The sequence below is a fragment of the Lygodium microphyllum genome, chromosome 18, assembly GCF_053477565.2.
Source record: "Lygodium microphyllum isolate KBCC chromosome 18, Lygodium_microphyllum_v1.1.10, whole genome shotgun sequence".
NCBI classification, from domain to species: Eukaryota; Viridiplantae; Streptophyta; class Polypodiopsida; order Schizaeales; family Lygodiaceae; genus Lygodium; species Lygodium microphyllum.
In genome coordinates, this window is record NC_141152.1 from 123,617,896 (window position 1) to 123,640,048 (window position 22,153).

A 22,153-nucleotide genomic window follows, 5' to 3' on the forward strand; every position below is an offset into this window, starting at 1 on the left:
TTTCCTACCTTATTTTGTCAAAAAGAGCTAGGTTTTAAGTTGCCTTTAGGATAGAGAAATGTATTTTTATTGTACCATACCTTTAAAAGTATTAAGGTACCATTTAGTATCCTATTTTATCATACCATAGTGTATGATACTTTTCGTACCTAACAAGCATGATTCTCTCCCATCTCCTGTGGAGAGTGTGAATGATCTCTATCCATATTCTTGATAAGGTATCCGTCATGGATACATCCAAAAGGTCAATAACATGGTTTCATCTTGTAGTCCAAATATACCAGGCTATGATACTCCCATCTATGGCAGTATCCTTGAGTCCACTATGCCTATGAGTAATTTGGAGTGAGAATCCTACTCAGAAGCTATCCAATGATGAGAAAAGAGTAGCTCCCTTAAACATCCTCGTAGCCACATGCTGGACCTTGATCTGTGATCCATGCTACAACCCCCCAAGTAGCACCATGGTCTTTGTTGTACTGTGAAATACCATCTTGAGGGCTCTCCTCCAAACCTTATGGGCCCTAGGGCAATCCCATAGACAATGTCTCTATGTCTCCATTGGACGGCTACATCTTGCACATGCTACTGGGTCCCTACTATATCCAAGCCACGTGCCAACTGCTAGGCTCCTATGAGCTATAAGCCATAGGAAGAGGAATATCTTCCTAGGCCTGATATGCTTGAAAAATTTATGCCACCTACTCACTCATTGTAGGAGATGACTTTGACTTTCCATTGATAGTGGCACTTTCTTTTCTATTTCCAACTTCACGATCAAGGTTGCAAAAAAGAGAGAATGGAGTAGTGGACGCATTGAGTAGGTGGTGATATTGGTCACTTAAATGAAATCAGATTTCTTCACTGTATTGGGGTACTCTATGAGGTTGCTCTAGATTTTGTTCCAAAGATGCAAAAGTGCCAATAGCATCTCTATTATGGGTTTGTACTTAGAAATGGGTGTAATGGATGTAGAAAGAGTTTTTGCTTATCCAAAGTGTTTCTGGGCAATAGAAAAGCTCTAAGGAGCCCAACTAGTTGTTTTCTTCTTAGAGAAAATTCTTATATTGAATAGGAAGTGCTTATTTTCCATTAAAATATGTTTTAAAGGTGCATAAAGTGCTCTTCTTCTTGTAAAAACTAGTTCTGAACCAAGCGAAGTGCTTATGACCTATCGCAAATTGTTTTGGCATTCAAAAAAGTGCTTCTATGCCTTTAGAAAGTGCTTTTTCCACAAAGAAAATACTTTTGGCACACAAAAATGGATCCAAAGACAAAGAATACATGGCTGAGCTAGAATGGAGACCATGCCAAAGGGAGTACCTCCAAAGTGGAAGACGGACATAGCCATTTCTTAAGCCTGGATTGGTCTCTTCTCTATAGGAGACATCTTCATTGGGATCATTGCAACCAAGAGAGACAAGATTTTCACATTCCTAGTAGCAGAAGATGGTCGCACCTAGGGAGGACACTTGGATCAAGAAAAGTTCACAAGATGTTCTAAATAGATCCAAGAAAAGTTCACAAGATGTTCTAGATAGAGGATCATAGGAGTGGCACATTGTGAGAGGAGATGGTACATCGACCTAGACCCAACTACCCACTTGTTAGATGGATGGAGACACTCAACTTTAAATAGGAGGCATGTTCAAAGATTACACTGGGATCCAGTATACCAGGTTTGGAGTGATCCATCCCTTGATAGCCAATGCAATGTAGCCTTCTTTGACTACACTATCATGCTGGGAAGGAGGACTAAGATGAGCATGATCAAAGTACAACCAACAGCTACTTCCCATTGACATAGATATGGCATCTCAAGTCATTTTGTGTAAGATTTTTTGAGGAGGCTAGATGATAGCTTTAGGCCTCTCCTATGGCTCATAGCTCATAAGAACTTAATAGTTGGCACATGGCTTGGATAAGACGAGGCCCAACGAGGCAGAGGAGACGTAGAGACATTGCCTATGGGACTCTTCCAGAACCTAGGCAGTATGGAGAGCCCTTAGGATGCTTTTTCATGGCACAACAAAGACCATGGTTGCAACTCGGGGTGTCATTGCTTGGATAATAGATAGAGATCCAATATGTGGATATGAGGACTTTCAAGGGAGCCGCTCCTTTCTCATCATTGGTTAATAACCCAGGAAGATCCACACTCCAAATTACTTGGAGAAAAAATTCACAATCTAGCATACTTAGTCATTCAAGATCATGCTCCAACATAGGTGTCTTCTTATGCTAGTTTCCAAATGGCATATAATGTTGTTTTCTTAGCCGTGCATTTGGTTTTTATTTGCTGGCTGGATGGCTATAAAGTTCAACAAGTTTTAAACCAAAAAAGAAAGAGGGGATAGAGGGATGAAGGGAGGGATATTTTCACATGGAAACAAGAATGCTTTTCAGACTATTTGTATTACAGGTTTGGCTGACTCTATACAACTTGATAATGGACCCTAGTTGCCGGTCTCGTTTCAAGTATACTGATTTCCACCGTGACCAAGTCTTGAAGGTTCATGTTTGATCAATGCTTTCTTCGAGTTAATTTTAATTGCAAGGCAATGTCTATATTAATGAACTAGTATTTTTAAGTTTAATGGTGATTTCAAATTATTTGTTTTCATAATTGTTTTGTAGCTTACAATCACATATGATTAACATGTGTGTGTTGCTTTGGACTCCTCTATTGCACGCACCTTGTGCAAGCAATGGAGCCCTACCTCCCAGCTTTTCTTGCTACCCTTAACTTTCATCTTTCTTTCAGCTTGGATCACCTCATTGACAATTGGCCACTTGATTGGCTGTTTGTTGATCCCTTGTACTAGACTTTCTCTCTAAGAAAGGCCACATTAAGGTCTACTCTCTAGTTTTCACTTTCAGGTTTGTTTATGTAGTTTAACTTCAGTTTTGCCTGAGGTTTTGAACTCATTTTCCCTAGTTTGGAAAACAAAATTATCTTAAGCTTTTTAATGAAAAATTTCTCAGGTTTCTGTTTTTCAATTGGTTTTGGAAGGGAGTTTTGTATCATGTTTAGAGGGCAACTCTAGATGTCATGAAATTATATGTTGTGAGTGTGGTCTTTAATAAACCACTTGCAATTCAAGAGCCTATAAAGGCTTATGATTTGTAAATTAGGTATCAAATATGTTGCAATTGATGGTGATGGAAGTGCTTTAGTTTCCACATGTCCAAGCTCACCCATATATATGCGCTTGGATTAATATGAACAAAGATCACAATGTTATCAATTTTGCAATCAATTTTTCTGACACGGGGACATGAATTTCAATGCTCTGCTTCACATTTGATTTAGTTATTGATCGAATGTACAAATGTGAGCTGCATATCTGTTGTGCAAGTTACTAAAGTCACAATCACAAGATCCTGAGATGTCAATGGGTGTCAAAGGCAAACATTGTAATAAGTTATACCGGTCAGGTACTAGGTGGTGCTGGGTGACAATTTGGGCCTAAGGTATTTAATTAGCCATTAAATGTCGATGGTGACACTAGGAACTAAGCACTAATTATTTAGTTACTCCCAGCTCAGGGGCTTATCAATATTTATGACCACTTGGGAGTAAAAATGGCTTAGCCAATTTAATTGTGGATGGGTACATGTAATTTTTCTAGGCAATGACAAGTGCTGAAATTAATTTTGAGAATTACTAATTATAAAAATCAATCAAATGGCTGAAAAGTGCATTAGCAAAGCTGCGACTTAGAAACCTTTCCCATGCAAGTGAAGGCAAGACTGTTAGAGGCTGTTGGAGATTCATTCTAGCTTGGTGGAGGCAGAGAAAGAAAGAAATAAATAAATATATATTAACGTCTACATAAGGCCAATGTGGCCTATGAGACAAAATCCCGAGTACATCCATGTCTAATGTCATCTCATCAATAAGGTAAAGATAACATTACAAATAAGTGGGTGGCCTATGAAACATTACTGAAAATAACTATACAATGGGACTATACTAGGGTTGAACCATGTTTAGTGTTGTTCCATCGATAGAAAAGAAAAGAAAAGGAAAGGAGAACCAGATCTAATAGAACCATGTACAAAAGTGTGGTGGAGACTATGGGCTATAGCTAATCTCAAGATCTGCACATGATCTCAGCTATGATGCGGTCCCTAGCTGCTTCACTGATATGCCTGGTGGTGAATCTGCGGTGTCTCGTGATAATGGCTCTAATCCGACTGTGGTGTGGCCTCCTCGAACGTGGTCCTGGTAGACGGGGTCGTTGTGCTCGACAAAGGGAAATGGCTTTATCCAATGTGACTCCACGGTGTGGCCTGTAAGGTGTCTGGCGAGGTGGCTCTGTCTCTGCTAGGCTGGTAGTGTCAGTAGGGTCGGCTCTATAGAAGAAGTCTATCACTGCTCTCTGTGTGTGTCCCTTTGGGCGAGCTGGTCTCCTGTCTCGTAGTAGTGCAGTTTGGCACCTCTCGAGCTCCAGGAGGAAAAGACCTAGGCATCTCTAGTCCTCATACTCCATGACGCAACGAAGGGGTCCAAATCCATCACGGAAGAGGCAGTGGTACCGTCCTCGTATGTCATAGTATATTGTGCATCTGCATATGTAGTGCTCCTCCGTCTCAGGCTCTCGACTACAAAGCTAGCTAGTCCTATCCTTTGCAAGGGTACTTGTCCATCTGTCAGTCTCCATCTGAAGCCTATGTAAGGAGGTGCGAGTCTGTATGATAGCAACCCGTACGCTATGGGAGAGATGGGTGTCCATATATGCTGGCCAAATAGTGAAACCATCATCAGAGAGACACAAGAAATGACTCCTATAGAACTCCATCCTCGATCCTAGAGGGAGTGGTGGATGGATCCATGTCCTTGCTGTCTCAATCCTCAAAATATCAGCTCTGATCACCTAGTTCTCAACTCTGATCGGCTGAGAGAAAAAAAGAAAGAAAGAAAGATATATTAACGTCTACATAAGGCCAATGTGGCCTATGAGACAAAATCCTAAGTACATCCATGTCTAATGTCATCTCATCAGTAAGGTAAAGATAACATTATAAATAAGTGGATGGCTTATGAAACAATACTGAGAATAACTATATGATGGGACTATACCAGGGTTGAACCATGTGTATGTGAGAGTGGAGGTCAGGATCGAAGCTCAGCACACAAAACAGTAGACAGTAGAGAGTGAAGCATGACACCCAATGCAATAGACTGAAAGTACAAAGTAGAACCCTTAAACCTTAGGGTTATAGGGGGTGTTCACACCCGAACACGGTAAGTGCCCGTAAGTGTGTCATAAGCACATACGAAATAATACCATAAGTCAGGGGGAAAAAACCTCTCCTCTCGAGAGTAAAAAGTGCCCGAGTGTCCTACTGATCACCGACACTCCGATGTGAGCATAGACGTAAGTGAGGCGTAAGTGAAATACCCAATAGTGTAGTGTTGTTCCATGGATAGAAAAGAAAAGGAAAGGAAAGGAGAACTAGGTCTAATAGAACCATGTACAAAACTGTGGTGGAGACTATGGGCTAGCTGATCTCAAGATCTGCACATGATCTCAGCTATGATGCGGTCCCTAGCTGCTTCACTGATATGCTTGATGGTGAGTCTGCGGTGTCTCGTGATAATGGCTCTAATCCAACTGTGGTGTGGCCTCCTCGGATGTGGTCCTGGTAGACAGGGTCGTCATACTCAACAAAGGAAAATGGCTTTATCCAATGTGACTCCATGGTGTGGCCTGTAAGGTGTCTGGCAGGGTGGCTCTATCTCTGCTAGACTAGAAGTGTCAATAGGGTCGGCTCTATAGAAGAAGTCTATCACTGCTCTCTGTGTGTGTCACTCTAGATGAGCTAGCCTCCTACCTCGCAGTAGTGCAGTTCGGTGCCTCTCGAGCTCCAGGAGGAAAAGACCTAGGCATCTCTAGTCCTCGTACTCCATGATGCGATGAAGGGGTCCAAATTCATCACGGAAGAGGCAATGGTACCGTCCCTGTATGTCATAGTATACTATGCATCTGCATATGTAGTGCTCCCTCATCTCAGGCTCTCGACCACAAAGCTGGCAAGTCCTATCCTCTACTAGGGTATTTGTCCATCTGCCTATCTCCATCTAAAGTCTATGTGAGGAGGTGCGAATCTATCCGATAGCAACCCGTACGCTATGGGAGAGATGGGTGTCCATATATGTTGGCCAAATAGTGAAACCATCATTAAAGAGACGGAAGAAATGAATCCTGTAGAGCTCCATCCTGGATCCTAGAGAAAGTGGTGGATGGATCCATGTCCTTGCTGTCTCAAACCTCAAGATATCAGCTCTAATCACCTGGTTCAGCTCTGATTGGCTGAGAGAAAGTGTAGGGCAGTCAAGGCTATAATCCAAAGGTGGAAGACCGGTCAATATCCAAACCATGTAGGCTCATCCAAATAGCCATCTGTGAAAACCAACAGTTATTCTCGCCTCCTGCTACTAGTTGTCTAGATGAGGTTATTGCCAATCTAGAGTATCTACGGCGTGGAAGTTCCCATAGTCTGTGCCAAAAGGTCACTGCCTTGAAGAGTGCCTCTGTAACTATAGGTGTTGCCCCTAGCTTTGCTCTCACAATGGGATGTGGGGTGGAGGGCTTACTCCTAATCATGCATGCTATCATCATGATCAATGGCCTTTCCATGCTATCCCAACCATCACAATAATCCCTCTCTACTCCAATTTGATCAGTGAGTGGGCTAAGACGCCTGTGGTACAAGCTGCAACCCCATACCTCTGCTCCATATAGTAATGTAGGTGTGACTAGGGTGTCAAAAAATCAGAGTTTGGTGCGGGGCTCCTGGAACTGTATGTGAGCACATTGACTATCGAGTGCCCCCAGTGTTGCGTATCAATGTGCCAGACGTGCCTCTGATACCCCTCTCAATGAAAAACGTGGGCCAAAGAAGGTGACTCCCAAATAGACATATTCCCTCACATGCTCCAATATGTCTCCCCCAAATGTGAACTAGTACATAGATCTAGTCAGCCATGCTGTTAAAGTATTGAAAACCATGGTTTTGGTCTTCCCAACGTTCACTGTGAGGTCTTTATCTCTACAAAAGATGTGCAAAGCATCTAGATGGCATTGCAATCCCTCCAGTGAATTTGAAATGAGAACAATATCATCTGCATACAGTAATATCGGTATCAGCACCCCTACCAGCAGGCTGGCTCCAGCTCCTCCTCGGTTTATATAATCAAACACTTCATCTATGTATAGACCAAACAATGTGGGTGAAAGTGGGCATCCTTGTTTCACTCCTATGGTACTATATATCCTCTCTGATAGCCCCCCAGGTGCTTTTACATGACCTCTCACTGCCTCATATAATGCATAGACACCCCATTGTATACCTTGGTACTCCAATGTCCTACAATCTCTGCATGATGCGTGTACGAGGTACTGTATCAAAAGCTTTGCGAAAGTCTACAAAGCAACAATAGATCCTCTTGTCTCGGGCTTGACCCTCCTCAATAATGGCTCTAAGTGTGAGAATATGGTCTAGCGTGGTATATCCTCGTCTGAAACCTGCATGTTCTTGTGCTCTCTTGCCTTGCATTTCAGCCCACTCACTGAGTTCATGCTCCAATATAGATCCATATATCTTGGCCAAAGTATGACCAATCATGATAGAAAGAAAGAAAGAAAGATTTATTAACGTCTATAGAAGGCCAGAATGGCCTATGAGACCATAACTAATACAACTGGCATCATCATCTCTCATAGAATTATGTCTAGATCTACATGATAAATTGAAATGGAAAACGAAGAATATGGAGAACTGAGAAACTTAAAAGAGTATAGAATATCTCCCTCTTAGTGTATGGAATCCACCAAGACTTTGCAAGCTACCCCCCGATTGACTTGGCATGATAATCTTCATCTATTATACAAGCAATCATGACACGAATGTGTCACATATGAGCATGTCTACGTTGCCAAGCAGAAACCTTGGGGCATCGTGCTCTGCATAACGCTATAGCTCTGTCTACTGTGATGCCACTTGATGATGTCCCTCGATGGCGCCCATCAGTAGGAGATGTAGTGTCTAAGGTGGCAGTGGCCGGGGGGTGAGCTATATTGAAAAAGTCTGTAACTGCTCTGGATGGGTGGATGTGACTGAGGTTGCCTCCGATCCCATAACAATGCTACTCTATGCCATTGAAACTCCAATAAGAAAAGGCCGAGACATCTCTGATCCTCATAGTCCATCACCCGTCTCAATGGTCTGAAGCCCTCCTTAAGAGACAATCGTAGTGGCCTTGGATATCATAGTATATAGTGCATGTACAAATTTAGTGTTCCTCCATCTTTGCCTCCTATCCACAAAGTTTGCACATCCTCTCATTTGCTGCAACACTGCTCCATCGACATGTCTCAATGATCAGGTGATGTGATGAGATGCGAATCTGTCTAATAGCAACTCGAAACTTGTGAGAGTTGAGCATCCATATATCTCGGTCTGGTTTCATGGGAAAGCTGATCACTCTATTCAATTCTATTGAACGGCTAAGACTCAAAGTGGGGAAAATCTAGTGCATAGCAAGCTGTGAAGAATTGGCTCGTCGCATCGCCTAAGCTACCTTGCACTTCACTAATCCATCGCACCACCCCTGCCTGATCCCTCACACTCGCCCCGCCTGTTCCCACCTGTCACCATCGCCAACAGTCCCCCCTTGCCTACGGCCCAATGGCACCTGCCCTTTCCATCGCCTCCGCCTAAGCCCCTACCCATGGCCTGTCGCACCCGCCCTGCCCGTCGCCCCTGCCTACGGCTTAGTGGCGCGCCTACCCTACCAACCAAAACCCCCCCCCCGCGGACTCCCTAACCCCCCCGTGCTGCCCCCGCCTCCTCTGCCCTGCAACCCATGGCCCCATCTAGTAGACCCACAACCCGTGCTTCCCCCCTCCTAGTTGCTCCCTCCCCTAGTTGCTCCCTCCCTCTGCAACAATTTTCCCCCCACCAAAAGCAAAGCAGCGTGATAGGTAGGTTCTTAGCATGGACGCGCAATGGAAACCTCTGGTTAGACACCGGTGCATTCTACGACGAGTGCCGCCCAGTCAAACACCTTGCACATCGTCCTCTCTAAGGAATAGCTCTTAGCCGTCTGCGCCACAGAGTTGGAGTTGAAAAAAACAGTGATCTTTGGTCAGGTCGTAGGACACTTCCCATCGAGGACCCACCAACTTCAAGATTGGCTTCACTCCACGCTGGGCATTGGCACATCACAGATCGCAGAGGCAATCCTCATGGGTCAAGGGATCTTCATGGTTCGACTCACCTCTGCAGACGCAACTCATGGTGGATAGCTCACCCTATGCCTCCACGAAGGGGGTCATCTACATGGTTCCCTGGTACAGCGGCTTCACAGTGGAGACATTTGCACTCCATAACAGGTTCCTTAGACATCCGGTCACTTAAATTTTTCCCAAATTAGCAGTAGAGTACCGCCAACTAATGGAGGACTTTGGACGGCTCTTCGGCATAGTTCTTCTTGCCTCCTTCACAGATGCAATGACAGTTGTAGAAGTCCCAAAGATATGGGTGGCTGTGAAAGATACAAAGAGTATACCAAAGTTCCCAAAGATTGAGATAGAAGGTCACTCCTTTAGGCAGTAGGTCATTGTGACTGGGCAACTAGGGCAGTGCCTGCGCTGCCATGACTTTGGGCATCAAGCAACAGATTGCATGTGCTTCGGAGCCAAGGCAGCTCCGCTAACAGGGCTGCAAGCAGACGCTGACAATTTTACACGGATCCAAAGATAACAGAGAGGGAGACGAAAGGGGGGGCTGTAGTCAGCAGCCCCTCAGACACAACCACGACAACACGGAGCAAGAGGGTGATCGACAACCCCCCCAGCAGAGCACCCCATAGCCCCCCCTCGCCCGCCCCACCTGGCAAGACCACAATCCCCCACATCCACCACCCGTGCCACAGGCTACCTCACCCAAGATCTCACAATCCCCGCATCCACCCACCCCTCTTCACATGGATCCCCCACCAATCCTAGCCCACAAACCCCCCTTCCAAGGCCACCAGTCTCCCCCCTACACCCACCACATATCTCCGACCACCCCACCGTCCTCGATCTTCATCCCCCCCACCATCTCCCCTGCTGATGATTAGTCCCCCCTAATCCGCACCCAGTACAGGTGATCCCCCCCCTGCCCATCCCCCCTCTTCCCACAAGAGGTGATGAGCCACATACGCCTACATCCTCCACTCACCAGCAGCCTTGCCCCCCCCCCCCCTCCCCACACATCCACTAGCTCATCTGTCCTTACCACCTATCACACTTTCCCGAGACAAGTGCAACTGTTACCACAGGAATTTTTTCGTAGTGGTCCGTGATCCTACCTGAGAGTTGCGGAGCATGGAGAGTTCCCACTACCTTTGGAGGTAGGGATCTTCGTTGTACGCAAGTCAAGGAGTGGCAAGTTCCATCTACTAGCACCATCGGATGGACCAAACTATACCTTCTTTCTTCAGACCTCTCACTCAAGGGACTGGACGATGACTGATACAGGAGGAGATGAAGAGTCAAGTGGCAGACCACATCTCCTAGTGGATGGAAGGAGGACTAGCACTATTTTCACAACAATGCCCACGTTGCATGATGGATATTATCTAGTGGGCTGGTATCGAGGTCCCACACTTGAGCATTATCTTTCTAGCCCCTCCACAGTGGAGAGCACCGATGGATGTGATCGAGTGGCCCCTGGTACAGGTTGCCCTTTTCTACCAATGTATAGAGTCATGACTCTCAGCCTGGCCGATAGATACCCTGGTGGTACCACCTAGAGCATCTTTCACCCCTATGGTCCGTCACTCGAGGGCCACCATGGGGGATTGGAGTTCACCGTCGAGGCCTGCAGAAAAGCATATTCGCATGTCCCATAGCTCTTCCTCTTCATCAGCAGCTTCCACACGAAACAGATGTCTGTTCAGTCAATCACAAGTTTCCCTATGAGCTTACATCTTGCATCTTGGAATGTAAATAGTCTCCACTACAATGGGGCTTGTGTCTCCAGGAATTTGATTGTTCGGCAGGAGTTGCAGCCGGCCCTTGCTAGATGGATCAACATCCTACTTTTGCAGGAGCACAAGCTCACCCCTACTGCCCAGGCCCATCGGGTAGGGAAGATACTCCCAGGTAGTTCACACACTTACTAGGAGTACACCATCGGTGCCCACAGCAGGAGTGGAGGCGTATGCACCTCTATTGGCGCGAGCCTTACTGCCTGTGTACAAGATCACGGGGCGATTGTGACAGGGAGGGTTCTATGGATCATGTTGGATATTGGGGACTCGTGCTCGAAGTCCTCAATGTCTATGCCCCTACGGAGGTTAGGGCACACAACAGGACTCCCAGAGGTGGACTCCTGGATTGTTGGAGGAGACTTCAACAACCTGGAAGCCCTAGAGGACCAGCAGGGCAGAGACAAAAACTACCAGGGTATGGCAAGGGAGAAGCAGGAGACATGGGAGGTCTTTCTTCTCGCAGTAGGAGCACTCGATGCCTAGAGGGACCCAGCTTTCCACAGGAGGGAGATGTCATTGAGGATACAGGCGACTGGGCAATGGAGCGGCTGGATAGGTTCTATGTGGGAGAATGGGGGTGCTCTCCCAAAGGCCAGGTAGGGTAGTTGGCCCGCACCACTTTGTCTAATCACTACCCGGTCCTCCTGACAAATCTCCCAGTTTCAGCCCTAGATGCACGATCCTGTCGGATCTCTGACTCGATCTATAGGAGGAGGAGGTGAAGAGGCAAATTGAGCAGTTCTGGACTAGGAAGTGGGACAGGAGGGACAGGATCGTAGAGGATGTTGCAGGATCCTAGCCGAGTCAACGAGTAGGATCTACTAGGAGGCAGCCCTACAGGCCAGATACAGAGCTTGGAGGAGGAAAGAGCACTCCGACAAGACCCAGCAGCCACGCAGAGACCTCTCCAGGAGGCACCAGGGGACCCCACTCTCCATGCATAAGAGGTGCACGCACGGGCAGCCATCGTCGGTATCGAGGACAAGCGCTCAGAGTTTTCCTTCCATACCTCAGCAACTTTTTGGGCATGAAAGAGGGACACAATGTGCAAGGAGTTTTTCTAGGTGCATCAGCCTTGCACTTCAGGAGATCAAATTCGCAGCCTCTGAGATCAGTATGGGAGGTCGCTCTAACCCAGATGAGGTGATGGAGATAGCCACAAACTACTATAGGCACCTTTTCCAATAGGAGGCAATCTCAGCCAAAGGATAGACAACAAGTTTGGGACCACATCCCATCCCTCGTCATAGAGGAGATGGATCGCTCCCTCCTAGACCCCTTCACAGAGAAGGAATTAGAGGAGGCTTTCCATGCACAAGATGGTCTCACTAGGGCCTTCTTCGCTACCTACTGGGAGGTAGTGAAGAACCCCCTACTGCTGGCCCTTCAGGATATTCTCAGCTCAGGATGGATGCCAGGGAGTCTATTTGTAGGTCTTATCAATCTCCTCCCCAAAGGGAGAGACCAATTAGAGCTTTCCTAGTGGAGACCGATCACCCTGCTGTCAGTAGCCTATAAGGCACTGGCTAAGATGATCGGTAGGCAACTCCGCCCCATGCTTCCAAACATCATTCACGACACACATACAGGTTTTGTCCAGGATTGGAGCATCCTAGACAATGTCTTCACCTTCTTCGAGGCGACTGAGTGGGCGCAACACAATGGTCAAGGATTGGCTGTACTTCTCCTAGACTTCGAGAAAGCCTACAACAAGGTTGATTGGGATTTCTTAGAGGGCACCATGGTGAGGTTGATCTTCCCCCAAGCATGGATCCGTGGGGTCTCTGCACCTTACAGATTGGCTACCAACAGGGTTCTCATAGGTGGCAAGAGAGGGGAGGAGTTTCAGTTGGAGAGATCGATCCGGCAAGGCTGTCGTCTAGCCCCTATCTATTCCTACTCTTTGCAGAGGCGATGTCCTACTTCCTCTGGTCACGTGTGAGCGGGCTACGTGGCCTTCAACTTCTGGTGGGGGGGAGACGGAGTTGTTAGATTTAGAGTATACACATGATACCGAACTATACATAGAGGACGATGTGCTAATGCTGGAGAGTGTGAAACTAGCACTGTAGGTGTTTTACACTGCAGCGGGAGCAAAAATCAACTGGCGAAAGTCAGTTGGTTTTCTTACGGACCCGGACTCTAGCAAAGAGTGGGACGTCCACTTGGGATTCAAATGGGTGTGAAGAGGGCAAACCGTCCGATACCAGGGGTTTCAAGTGGGACTCCACATCACTCTTACCCAACAGTTTCTTCTCGTACTCGACTCTATTAGCTGACCTATTGGAGTACTACCCACCTTTGCTTAGCAGGCTGAGCCCTAGTGGTCAACCAAGTCCTCCTAGCAACGGCATGGTACATCGCCTCGTGCTGGTGTTTTTTCTCATCTTGTGTAGCTCATCTTTGCCACCTAGTGCAGAATTTTCTCTAGGCTGGTGTTTTTTCTCATCTTGTGTAGCTCATCTCTAAGCCAAGGTGGCATGGGCGACCGTCATTCGGCATCGGTCTGAGGGAGGGCTTGGGATCAGACCTAGAGTTCCAGAGCCTGGCCCTGTTGGGCAAGCTATCCATGGGCTCATGCCAGGAGGGCAGACCTGGAAGGTCCTACTACATGAGGGTCTCCAAGAATGCAAATCGAGGCTTGGTAGTGATTGGAGGCCATCCTTGAAATGGATATTCACGACGGCCCATCACACCCCCTAAATCCTCCTTTCTCCGCAGCCTACTTCATGTGTGGCAGGGCCTCCATAAGGCCCTAATTCAGAGCCCTCGAGGATGCCAAGAGGAGATAGACCGCCAGCTAGGGGTCTAGAACCCCCAAGTCAGAGATAGAGACGGGATACAGATTGTTGGCAAGCGCCCCCACATCCAGTGGGTTGGCTAGGAGGCCGGTCCCACTTGCACTATCAGGACATAGCCGAAGGTGTACAGGATGTGGACCAGGACGTGCTACACCAGGCATCAAGGTGTTAGAGAGGAGGGGAGCTGAGGAGAAGGGAGATTGACGCAGCAATACCTCAGGAGTGGGTTGACCCCCTGATCTGAGAACCGATAGAGCCTGGCGAGGTATGGGCTGCTAGATTTTCACCGGCAAGTGTCCCCCTATAAGTAACAGGCAGAGTAGATGGCACTCCCTACAGGATTTTCTTCACCATATAGGTTGGGGGGGAGGGGGCGCGTTTGGTCTTTGATAGAGGGGAGCAAGATGAGGAGATCATTGTCCTTCCTTGAAGGAGGATTCGTGTGGTCGGTCTTCAGGGAAAGACCTGGCATCTAGACCCTTATGTATTCTAGAAGGAGTTTTGGAAGTGGCGTCTCTGGATATGGGAGAGCAGGCCACTTGATGAGCTAGAGTGGGACCTTGGAGAGTGGCTATGGCCGGCCATTGCGGTTGCCAAGAAGCCACTGAGGTTCTTGGAGTACATAGCCTGGATTGGCAAACATGTACTGATGCATGAGAACATGGTCCGAGCGCCTTCACGTAGCAGATACTGGGCAGAGCAGAGCATCACGGATGCCTTCCAGCGGACTTTCTAGCACTGCCTATGGGACAGGTGGAGGCCCAGAAGGGTATCATATTTCCTATGGCTTTTGGCACATGGAGGACAGGCGGTGGGGAGTTGGCTAGCCTAGATGCAGCAGGATGGAGGGTGTAAATGCTGCCCACATTAGCCTTTGGAAACTCCAAAGCATTGCCATTGGTCATGCAAGGCAGCACAGCTCATGTGGAGAGGAGTATGCCGCATTTTCACTTCTAGCACCTAGCCTTGGATGTATCTCGTGGGGAGCTTTCTACTGGCAAGCAGTCAGCTAGGGCCATCACCTTCTGTATGAGACCGCGATGCAAAATACGATCCTCATCATTGAGGTTGGGTCTTGCACAGTGATCGGCCTGGAAGCTTTACCCAACCGGCAAGTACTGGAGCCCATAGCAGACCGCTCGGAGGTATGGGAGATTGTAGGGAATCTTACTGGATGGCACATTTGGAAGGCATGCTATCAAGAGGTTTTTGGCAGGGAAAACCTCTCAGTACATGCAACTTTGGTAGAGCTCTGGACTTCCATCATCCACTCCCTCCACGGCCGGTGGGAACAGGTGCAGAGCGAGTCTCGTGCTCGTCAGGAGCTCCGTTTTCACTTCTTACGCACCTGGGGCAGCCAAGACCTGTTCTTCATTATGCAAGCAGGCAGCTCCAGATGGCGATACACCCCCCCTCCGTGGCTTCTTGCCCCCATTCCCCCCTAGACCGCCTTGAGAGGCTTGTATACTTGATATATCTGTGACTCTGCATCAGCTCCAACTAGTTTGTTGAGCATGAGCACTTCTTTGTATTCAGGTTTTTTCTGAAGTAATATAATTAGCCACACTTTATTTGCAAAAAAAAGGACTCAAAGTGGGACAATTAAGACTGTAATCGAACAGTGGCAATCTGTCTACATTCATGCCATGCAAGTTCAGCCACGTGCTCATGTGTGCATCTATCTCCCTTTGCTACAAGCTATCTTGAAGACTCTAGGGCTAGCCTAGGGTATCGGTCTTTAGGGAGCTGCCGTATCCTTTGGAGGAAGGTGATGGCTTGGAATAGTGCCTCTGCTACCATGGGTGTTGCACCCAATTCTGCTTGGATGATCTCTTGTGGTACTGAGGCTTTTGCCCTTATCATACGTGCTATCATCATGACCAGCAGTCTCTCCATATGTTCCCAGCCATTATGATGTCGTGCTATCATACATGCTATCATCATGACCAGCAGTCTCTCCATATGTTCCCAGCCATTATGATGTTGTGCTTCAGGTCCATTATATCCCATGAGAGGCGCTCGTCTAGTATGATAAAGGCTTGGGCCCTAAATGGCTGCTCCATAGAGTAGTGTGGACATAACTGAAGTGTCAAAGAACCACAATTTGGTACGGGGCTCCTAAAATTGTATGTGTGCACAGTGTCGCTCTAGAGTGCCCAAAGCTACATATGCCCATGCAAGCCTAGCCTCTGACGTCTCCTTTCATGAAAACTATGGCCCTTTGAAAGTGACCCAAGTTATACATATTGTCTAACCACTTCGACAAACTAACCATCATACATAAAGTGATGCTCTGAGCATGTCATCCAAGCTGCTGAGGTGTTAAAGACCATAATTTTAGTCTTTACAACATTAACCTTGAGGCCTTTCTCTTTACAAAACACATGCAATGCATCCAGATGTCGTTGTAGCCCCTCGGGTGAATTGGAGATGAGCACAATATCGTCTACATATAACAAAATTGGTATCAATACCCCAGCCGAGCTAGCTCCCATACCACCCCATCTTTCTATGTAATCTGAAATCTCTTCAATGTACAATCCAAACAACAAAGGAGAGAGCGGACAGCCTTGCTTTACACCAACCGCACTAGACACTGAGTCTGTTATGCCTCCAGGCACTCATACTCTACATGTCATTGTCTCGTACAATGTATAAGAAAGAAAGAAAGAGAGAGAGAGAAAGATCTCCTCTATGGTTTCAGCTAACTTGGTTCTTCCTTACTTTGCTGCTCCTTGGTTGGATCTTATTCGCTCCACTCCAGCTGTCCTTTCTGTGTGATATTTGTGTGTTATGGTCTTAGAGGCCTTTTAGGTTGATTTATGTTTGTTCTATTTTTCTTAGCTGACCTGATGGTCTAATGTAACTATTGCCATTATGAGACAAAATCTAGAGTATATCCATATCTAATGGCATCTTATCAATAAGGTAAAGATAACATTAAAAATAAGTGGGTGGCCTATGAAACCATGCTGAGAATAACTATGCAATGGGACTATACTAGGGTTGAACCATGTGTAGTGTTGTCCCATTGGTAGAAAAGAAAGAAAAGGAGAACCATATCTAACAAAGCCATGTACAAAAATATAGTGAAGACTATAGGCTATGGCTCATGAAGATCTCCACGTGATCTTTGCTATGATGTGATCCCTAGTTGCTTCACCGATATGCTTGGTGGTGAGTCTTTGATGTCTTGTGATAATGGCTCTGATCCGATTGTAGTGCAGCCTCCTTGGACGTGGTCCTAGTAGACGGGGTCATCGTGCTCGACGAAGGGAAATGGCTCTATCCAATGTGACTCTACAACGTGGCATGTAAGGTGTCTGGCAGGATGGCTCTGTCTCTGCTAGGTTGGTAGGGTTAGTAGGGTCAGGCCCCCGAAAAAAGTCTATCACTACTCTCTAAGTGGATCCCTCTGGATGAGTTGGCCTCCTGTCTCACAATAGTGCTGTGCGGCGCCTGTGGAGCTCCAAGAGGAAAAGACCTAGGCATCTCTGGTCCTCATACTCCATGATGTGGCGAAGGGGTCCAAAACCATCACGGAAGAGACAATGGTACTGTCCTTGTATGTCATAGTATATTGTACATCTACATATGTAGTGCTCCTCCGTCTCAGGCTCTCAACCACAAAGTTGGCAAATCCTATCCTCTACTAGGGTATCTGTCCATCTGCCTATCTCCATTTGAAGCCTATGTGAGGAGGTGCGAATCTGTCCAATAGCAGCCTGTATACTATGGGAGAGATGGATGTCCATATATGCTGACTGAATAGCGAAACCATCATAAGAGAGAGAAGAAATGACTCCTATAGAACTCCATCCTTGATCCTAGAGGGAGTGGTGGGGGAATCCATGTCCTTGCTATCTCAATCCTCGAGATATCAACTTTGATCACCTGGTTCAGCTCTGATCGGTCGAGAGCAAGTGTAGGGCAGTCAAGGCTATAATCAAAAGGTGGAAGGTGGTCAATATCCAAACCATGTAGACTCATCCAAATAGTCATCTATGAAAACCTACAATTCTTCTTGCCTCTTGCTGCTAGTTATCTAGATGAAGTTAGTACCAATTTGGAGTATCTATGATGTGGAAGCTCCCATAATATATGCCAAAAGATCACTACCCTGAAGAGTGCCTTCGTAACTATAGGTGCTGCCCCTAGCTCTTGCAATGACAATAGGATGTGGGGTGGAGGGCTTATTCCCAATCATACATGCCATCATCATGATCAATGGCCTTTCCATGCTTTCTCAACCATCATAGTAATCCCTCTTTGCTCTAGTCTGATCAATGAGTGTGAAAGATAGGGAGGGAGAGACCATTATGGAAAAAAAGAAAAAAAGAAATTACAAAAAGAGAGAGAAAGAAAGATATATTAATGTCTACAAAAGGCCAATGTGGCCTATGAGACAAAACCAAAAAACATCTCTATCCAATGTCATCTCATCAGGAAAGTGGAAGAAAAATGTATCCTAGTATTAGGCTAACATATAAAGATCTCTATGTCTAAAAAACTAAATTTATAAAGTGTCTAGCTATAGTAGCTGTTGGGTATTTTACTCACGCCTTACTTACGCCTACACTCATATGGGAGTGTTGGTGATCAATAGGACACTGGGGCACTTTTTACTCTCGGTAGGAGAGGTTTTTTCCCCCAGACTTATGGTCTTATTATCGTATGTACTTATGTGCTTATGTTACACACATTTAGGCACTTAGTGTGTGTCGGGTGTGAACACCCCCCTACAACCCTAAGGTTTAAGGGTTGTACTTTGTACTTTCAGATTACACTCATTCAGTCTATTCTCTTGGGTGTCGTGCTTCAACTCTGTCTCTCACACTCTCACACTGTCTACTGAATCTCTGTTGTACCTTGATCCTCAGCTCTCACATTTGGTATCAGAGCTCAGCTCTGAACTCAACTTCTGCAGCACACGCTAGTCGTACTCCAGCGTCAGACGTCACGACAGCACAGGTACAACCTGTCGTCAGTTCTTTCAGCAGTCAGGCGCTGTTCCACAGAGCTGCCTCAGCACAGTACAGCTCGTCGCCAGCCTCCACCAGTACCCTGCCCGTCAACAGTCGTCCACGTCAACAATCATCCACGTCAGCAGTCGTAGTCGTCCGTCAGCAGCTCGCGAGCAGCACCAGCAATCCGCCTCAATCCGCCAAGGCCCGTTTCCTGCAAACGAGTTTGCCCTGCGCTCGTGACCACGAACTGCTCTCCGACCTGCGTCAGAGTCGCAGCCCGCCTGACGACCAGCGACCAGCGACACGTCACGTCAGCACGCGCGCTGTTCGACAGCGCAGTTTTCGACAGTCCTGCCCGCCGTTTTTGACCACGTGCAGCCCGCCTGCCCATCGCGACTGGTCAGCCCGTCTGACGACCTGCTCCCGCCTGCCTGCCTGCCTTTGTCACGTCAGCAGCTCGCGACGTGCTTCACGCCCAGGTAAAATTTTCAAAATTATTGTTATTCCAGCCCAGAATAAAATTCTGGAAGCGGCGGTTCACACGCTGTTGGCACAGATCTACTGGAAAAGTAAATTTCATGCAAATTTCTGGACTGAATGGTCAGAAATTTTGGGGCTTTTGTGTATTTGGAGGACAGATACATTTAAACTGCTGATACAGTCATAGAACGACTGTTTTTGACAGAGATTTTGGCAAAAATTTTGGGGATTTATTCATAACAGTGTTGCACTGCACTGCTTGCACCTTGGGAAGCGTGCAGTAAAGGACAGTTTTCTGACAGAGTACGCCCTTGCACATTAATTGCAGAAAAGTATTTGCTGCAATTTCTGGAAATTTGCAAATTTCCAGTTCAAACTGCTTTGACATTGCTCATATTGTCTTTGGAAATTTGTCATCATGGCAAATCAGGGAGGTGATGTTTTTACGTATGTATCCAAAGAGGACAAACTGGACGGAAACAACTATTCCCTTTGGTCATTTATGATGAAAAATGTATTAGTGGCCAAGAATTTATGGGATTATGTCAGTGGAGAGGAAACTCGGCCGGGAGTTGTAGCTCCCGCTACTCCTCCTCCCCATGGCGCACGTGGACAACGGGGACCTCAGCCCGCTCCACCTCAGCCACTTCCTCCAAGAACTGCAGCTCAAAAAGCTTGGGATACCCGTGATGCACAGGCCTTGTCGCTGATTGCTTTGGCAGTTCAGCGGTCCATCATACCTCATATCCGTTCGGCATCTTCTTCACGAGATGCATGGTTGACTTTGGAGCATATGTTTGCAGGAAAAAATGAGACACGGATCTCTTTCTTGAAGAAAGAGTTGGAAACTCTGAAGATGCATGAAGGTGATTCTATGTAGGATCACTTAAACAAGATTCAGGACTTGAGGGAGCAGCTCATGAATGTAGATGAGTATTTTTCGGATGCACAGTTGATATCCACCACCTTGAATTCCCTACCTCCTTCGTACTTGTCTTTTCATACTGCATTGAACCTCACAATGAGGATTGCTGAGCACCCACTCACTTTTATTCAGCTGGTTAGCTTGCTTCTAGAGGAGGAGCAAACACGGAAAAATAGTGGTGTGGATGCTATAGTCTCTGAGCAGGCTTTTGTGGCAAGACAAAAAGGCAAGAACAGCAAGGTGAAAAATGCTCCACAGAGTTTTGGCACTTCGGGCACATCGCAGACTCAGTCACAAGGGGGGATGCAAGCAAAGAAAGGAAAATGTCATTATTGTAAGAAGCCCGGCCACTATATCACTGAGTGCAGAAAGCACATTGCCAAAGAGAAGAAAAAGGAGTCATGAATGTCTGTTTCTTCTACTCCTTCCACTGCTAGTGAGTCCGCGTCCTTTGTTGTGGACCGGGACTATTGTTTTTACACTTGCAGTTATGATATCTCTTGGGCCGATAGAGCACTTAGCTCTACAGAGGATGCTGACACTTGGTTCTTTGACAGTGGTGCTTCTAGACATATCACATCTCGCAGAGATTTGTTTGCTTCAGTTAATGCACCTCCCGTTGGGAAAACGGTACAGTGTGCCAATAATGCATCATACCTTGTTCGTGGTATTGGGGAGATTCAGCTCACAGCCATTGATGGCTCTATTCTCCGCCTGCAGGATGCTTTGTTTGTGCCTGGAATAAAGAAGAATTTGCTTTCTATTTCTTTTTTGGCACGTTGTGGTATGCAGGTCACTTTTGATGATGACCGTTGCATGGTTCGAGAAAAAGAATGCATGACATTGGTCTTGACAGGATCTTTGTGTCATGGTTTATATGAGTTGGATGCTCTTTCAGTAGATCAATCAGCATACTTGACATCCACTCTTACTCCTGCTATGATACAGGCGGAGTTATGGCATGCTCGTTTAGGGCATGTAAACTTTGGCAGCTTGATGCTTTTACAATGTACTCAGATGTTGGATGGCTTACCTCTCTTGGAGAGACCTCCTGAGCACTTATGCGAGGGATGCATTTTGGGGAAAATGCATCGTTTCTCATTTCCTCGTAATGTTGCTTTCAGGGCAACAACCAGATTGGAGTTGGTGCATTCAAATGTTTGTGGGCCTATGCAGACCATGTCATTGGGTGGTTGTTATTATTTTGTGACATTCATTGATGACTTCACATGTTTTTGTTGGGTCTATTGTTTGAAAAAGAAGTCAGAAGTGTATGATGCATTTTTGGCTTTCAGTGCACTTGTTGAAAACCAATCTGGATGCCACATTAAGACTCTCCGTTCGGACCGAGGGGGGGAATACATGTCCTCTATGCTGAATTCTTTTTTGCAGCAGAAGGGCATAGTACATCAGTATACTACAGCTTATACTCCACAGCAGAATGGGGTAGCAGAGAGGAAAAATCGGTCACTCATGGAGATGGCCAGATGTATGCTGAAGGCAAAGAGCTTGCCTCATAGTTTTTGGATGGAAGCAGTCATGTGTGCTTGCCATATTTTGAACAGATGCCCTACCAAAGCCTTGAAGACCATCACACCATTTGAGGCTTGGAACAGCCGCAAACCTTCTGTTGGTCACTTTCGTACCTTTGGGTGTCTTGCCTATGCCCATATTCCACAGGTACTTAGAAGAAAATTGGACAACAAGGCTGTTAAGTGCATTTTTATGGGATATAGCAATGAGAGCAAAGGCTACAGACTCTATGATCCCGTTACTAAGAAGGTTTTCGTCAGCAGGGATGTTGTTTTTGATGAAAAATCAGAATTATCCTTGGCTGGTTTGGACACATATCAGGCTGCCCGTGATGTTTTTGAAGGGCTGCTGCCCATTACTTTTGGTGACTCAGCTGGAGGTTCACAAAATGAACCTA

The 22,153-nt window shown here is 46.5% G+C and overlaps 1 protein-coding gene across 17 annotated transcripts in view; it reads left to right on the plus strand.

Annotated features, from left to right (window-relative positions):
* LOC148021332 (uncharacterized) overlaps window positions 1-22,153 on the plus strand; it is a 293,723-nt gene that overhangs the window by 198,362 nt on the left and 73,208 nt on the right. For 13 of the 17 annotated variants that reach the window (XR_015694538.1, XM_087698141.1, XM_087698124.1 and 10 more), the window contains one exon: window positions 2,423-2,512. The exons of the other annotated variants lie outside the window; for them this stretch is intronic. Coding sequence is in view for 12 of the 13 variants with exons in the window: in XM_087698141.1 (XP_087554267.1) it covers window positions 2,423-2,512 (90 nt within the window). In the remaining variant the exon portion in view is untranslated. The remainder of the gene's footprint in view (window positions 1-2,422; window positions 2,513-22,153) is intronic. 17 annotated transcript variants of the gene reach the window in all.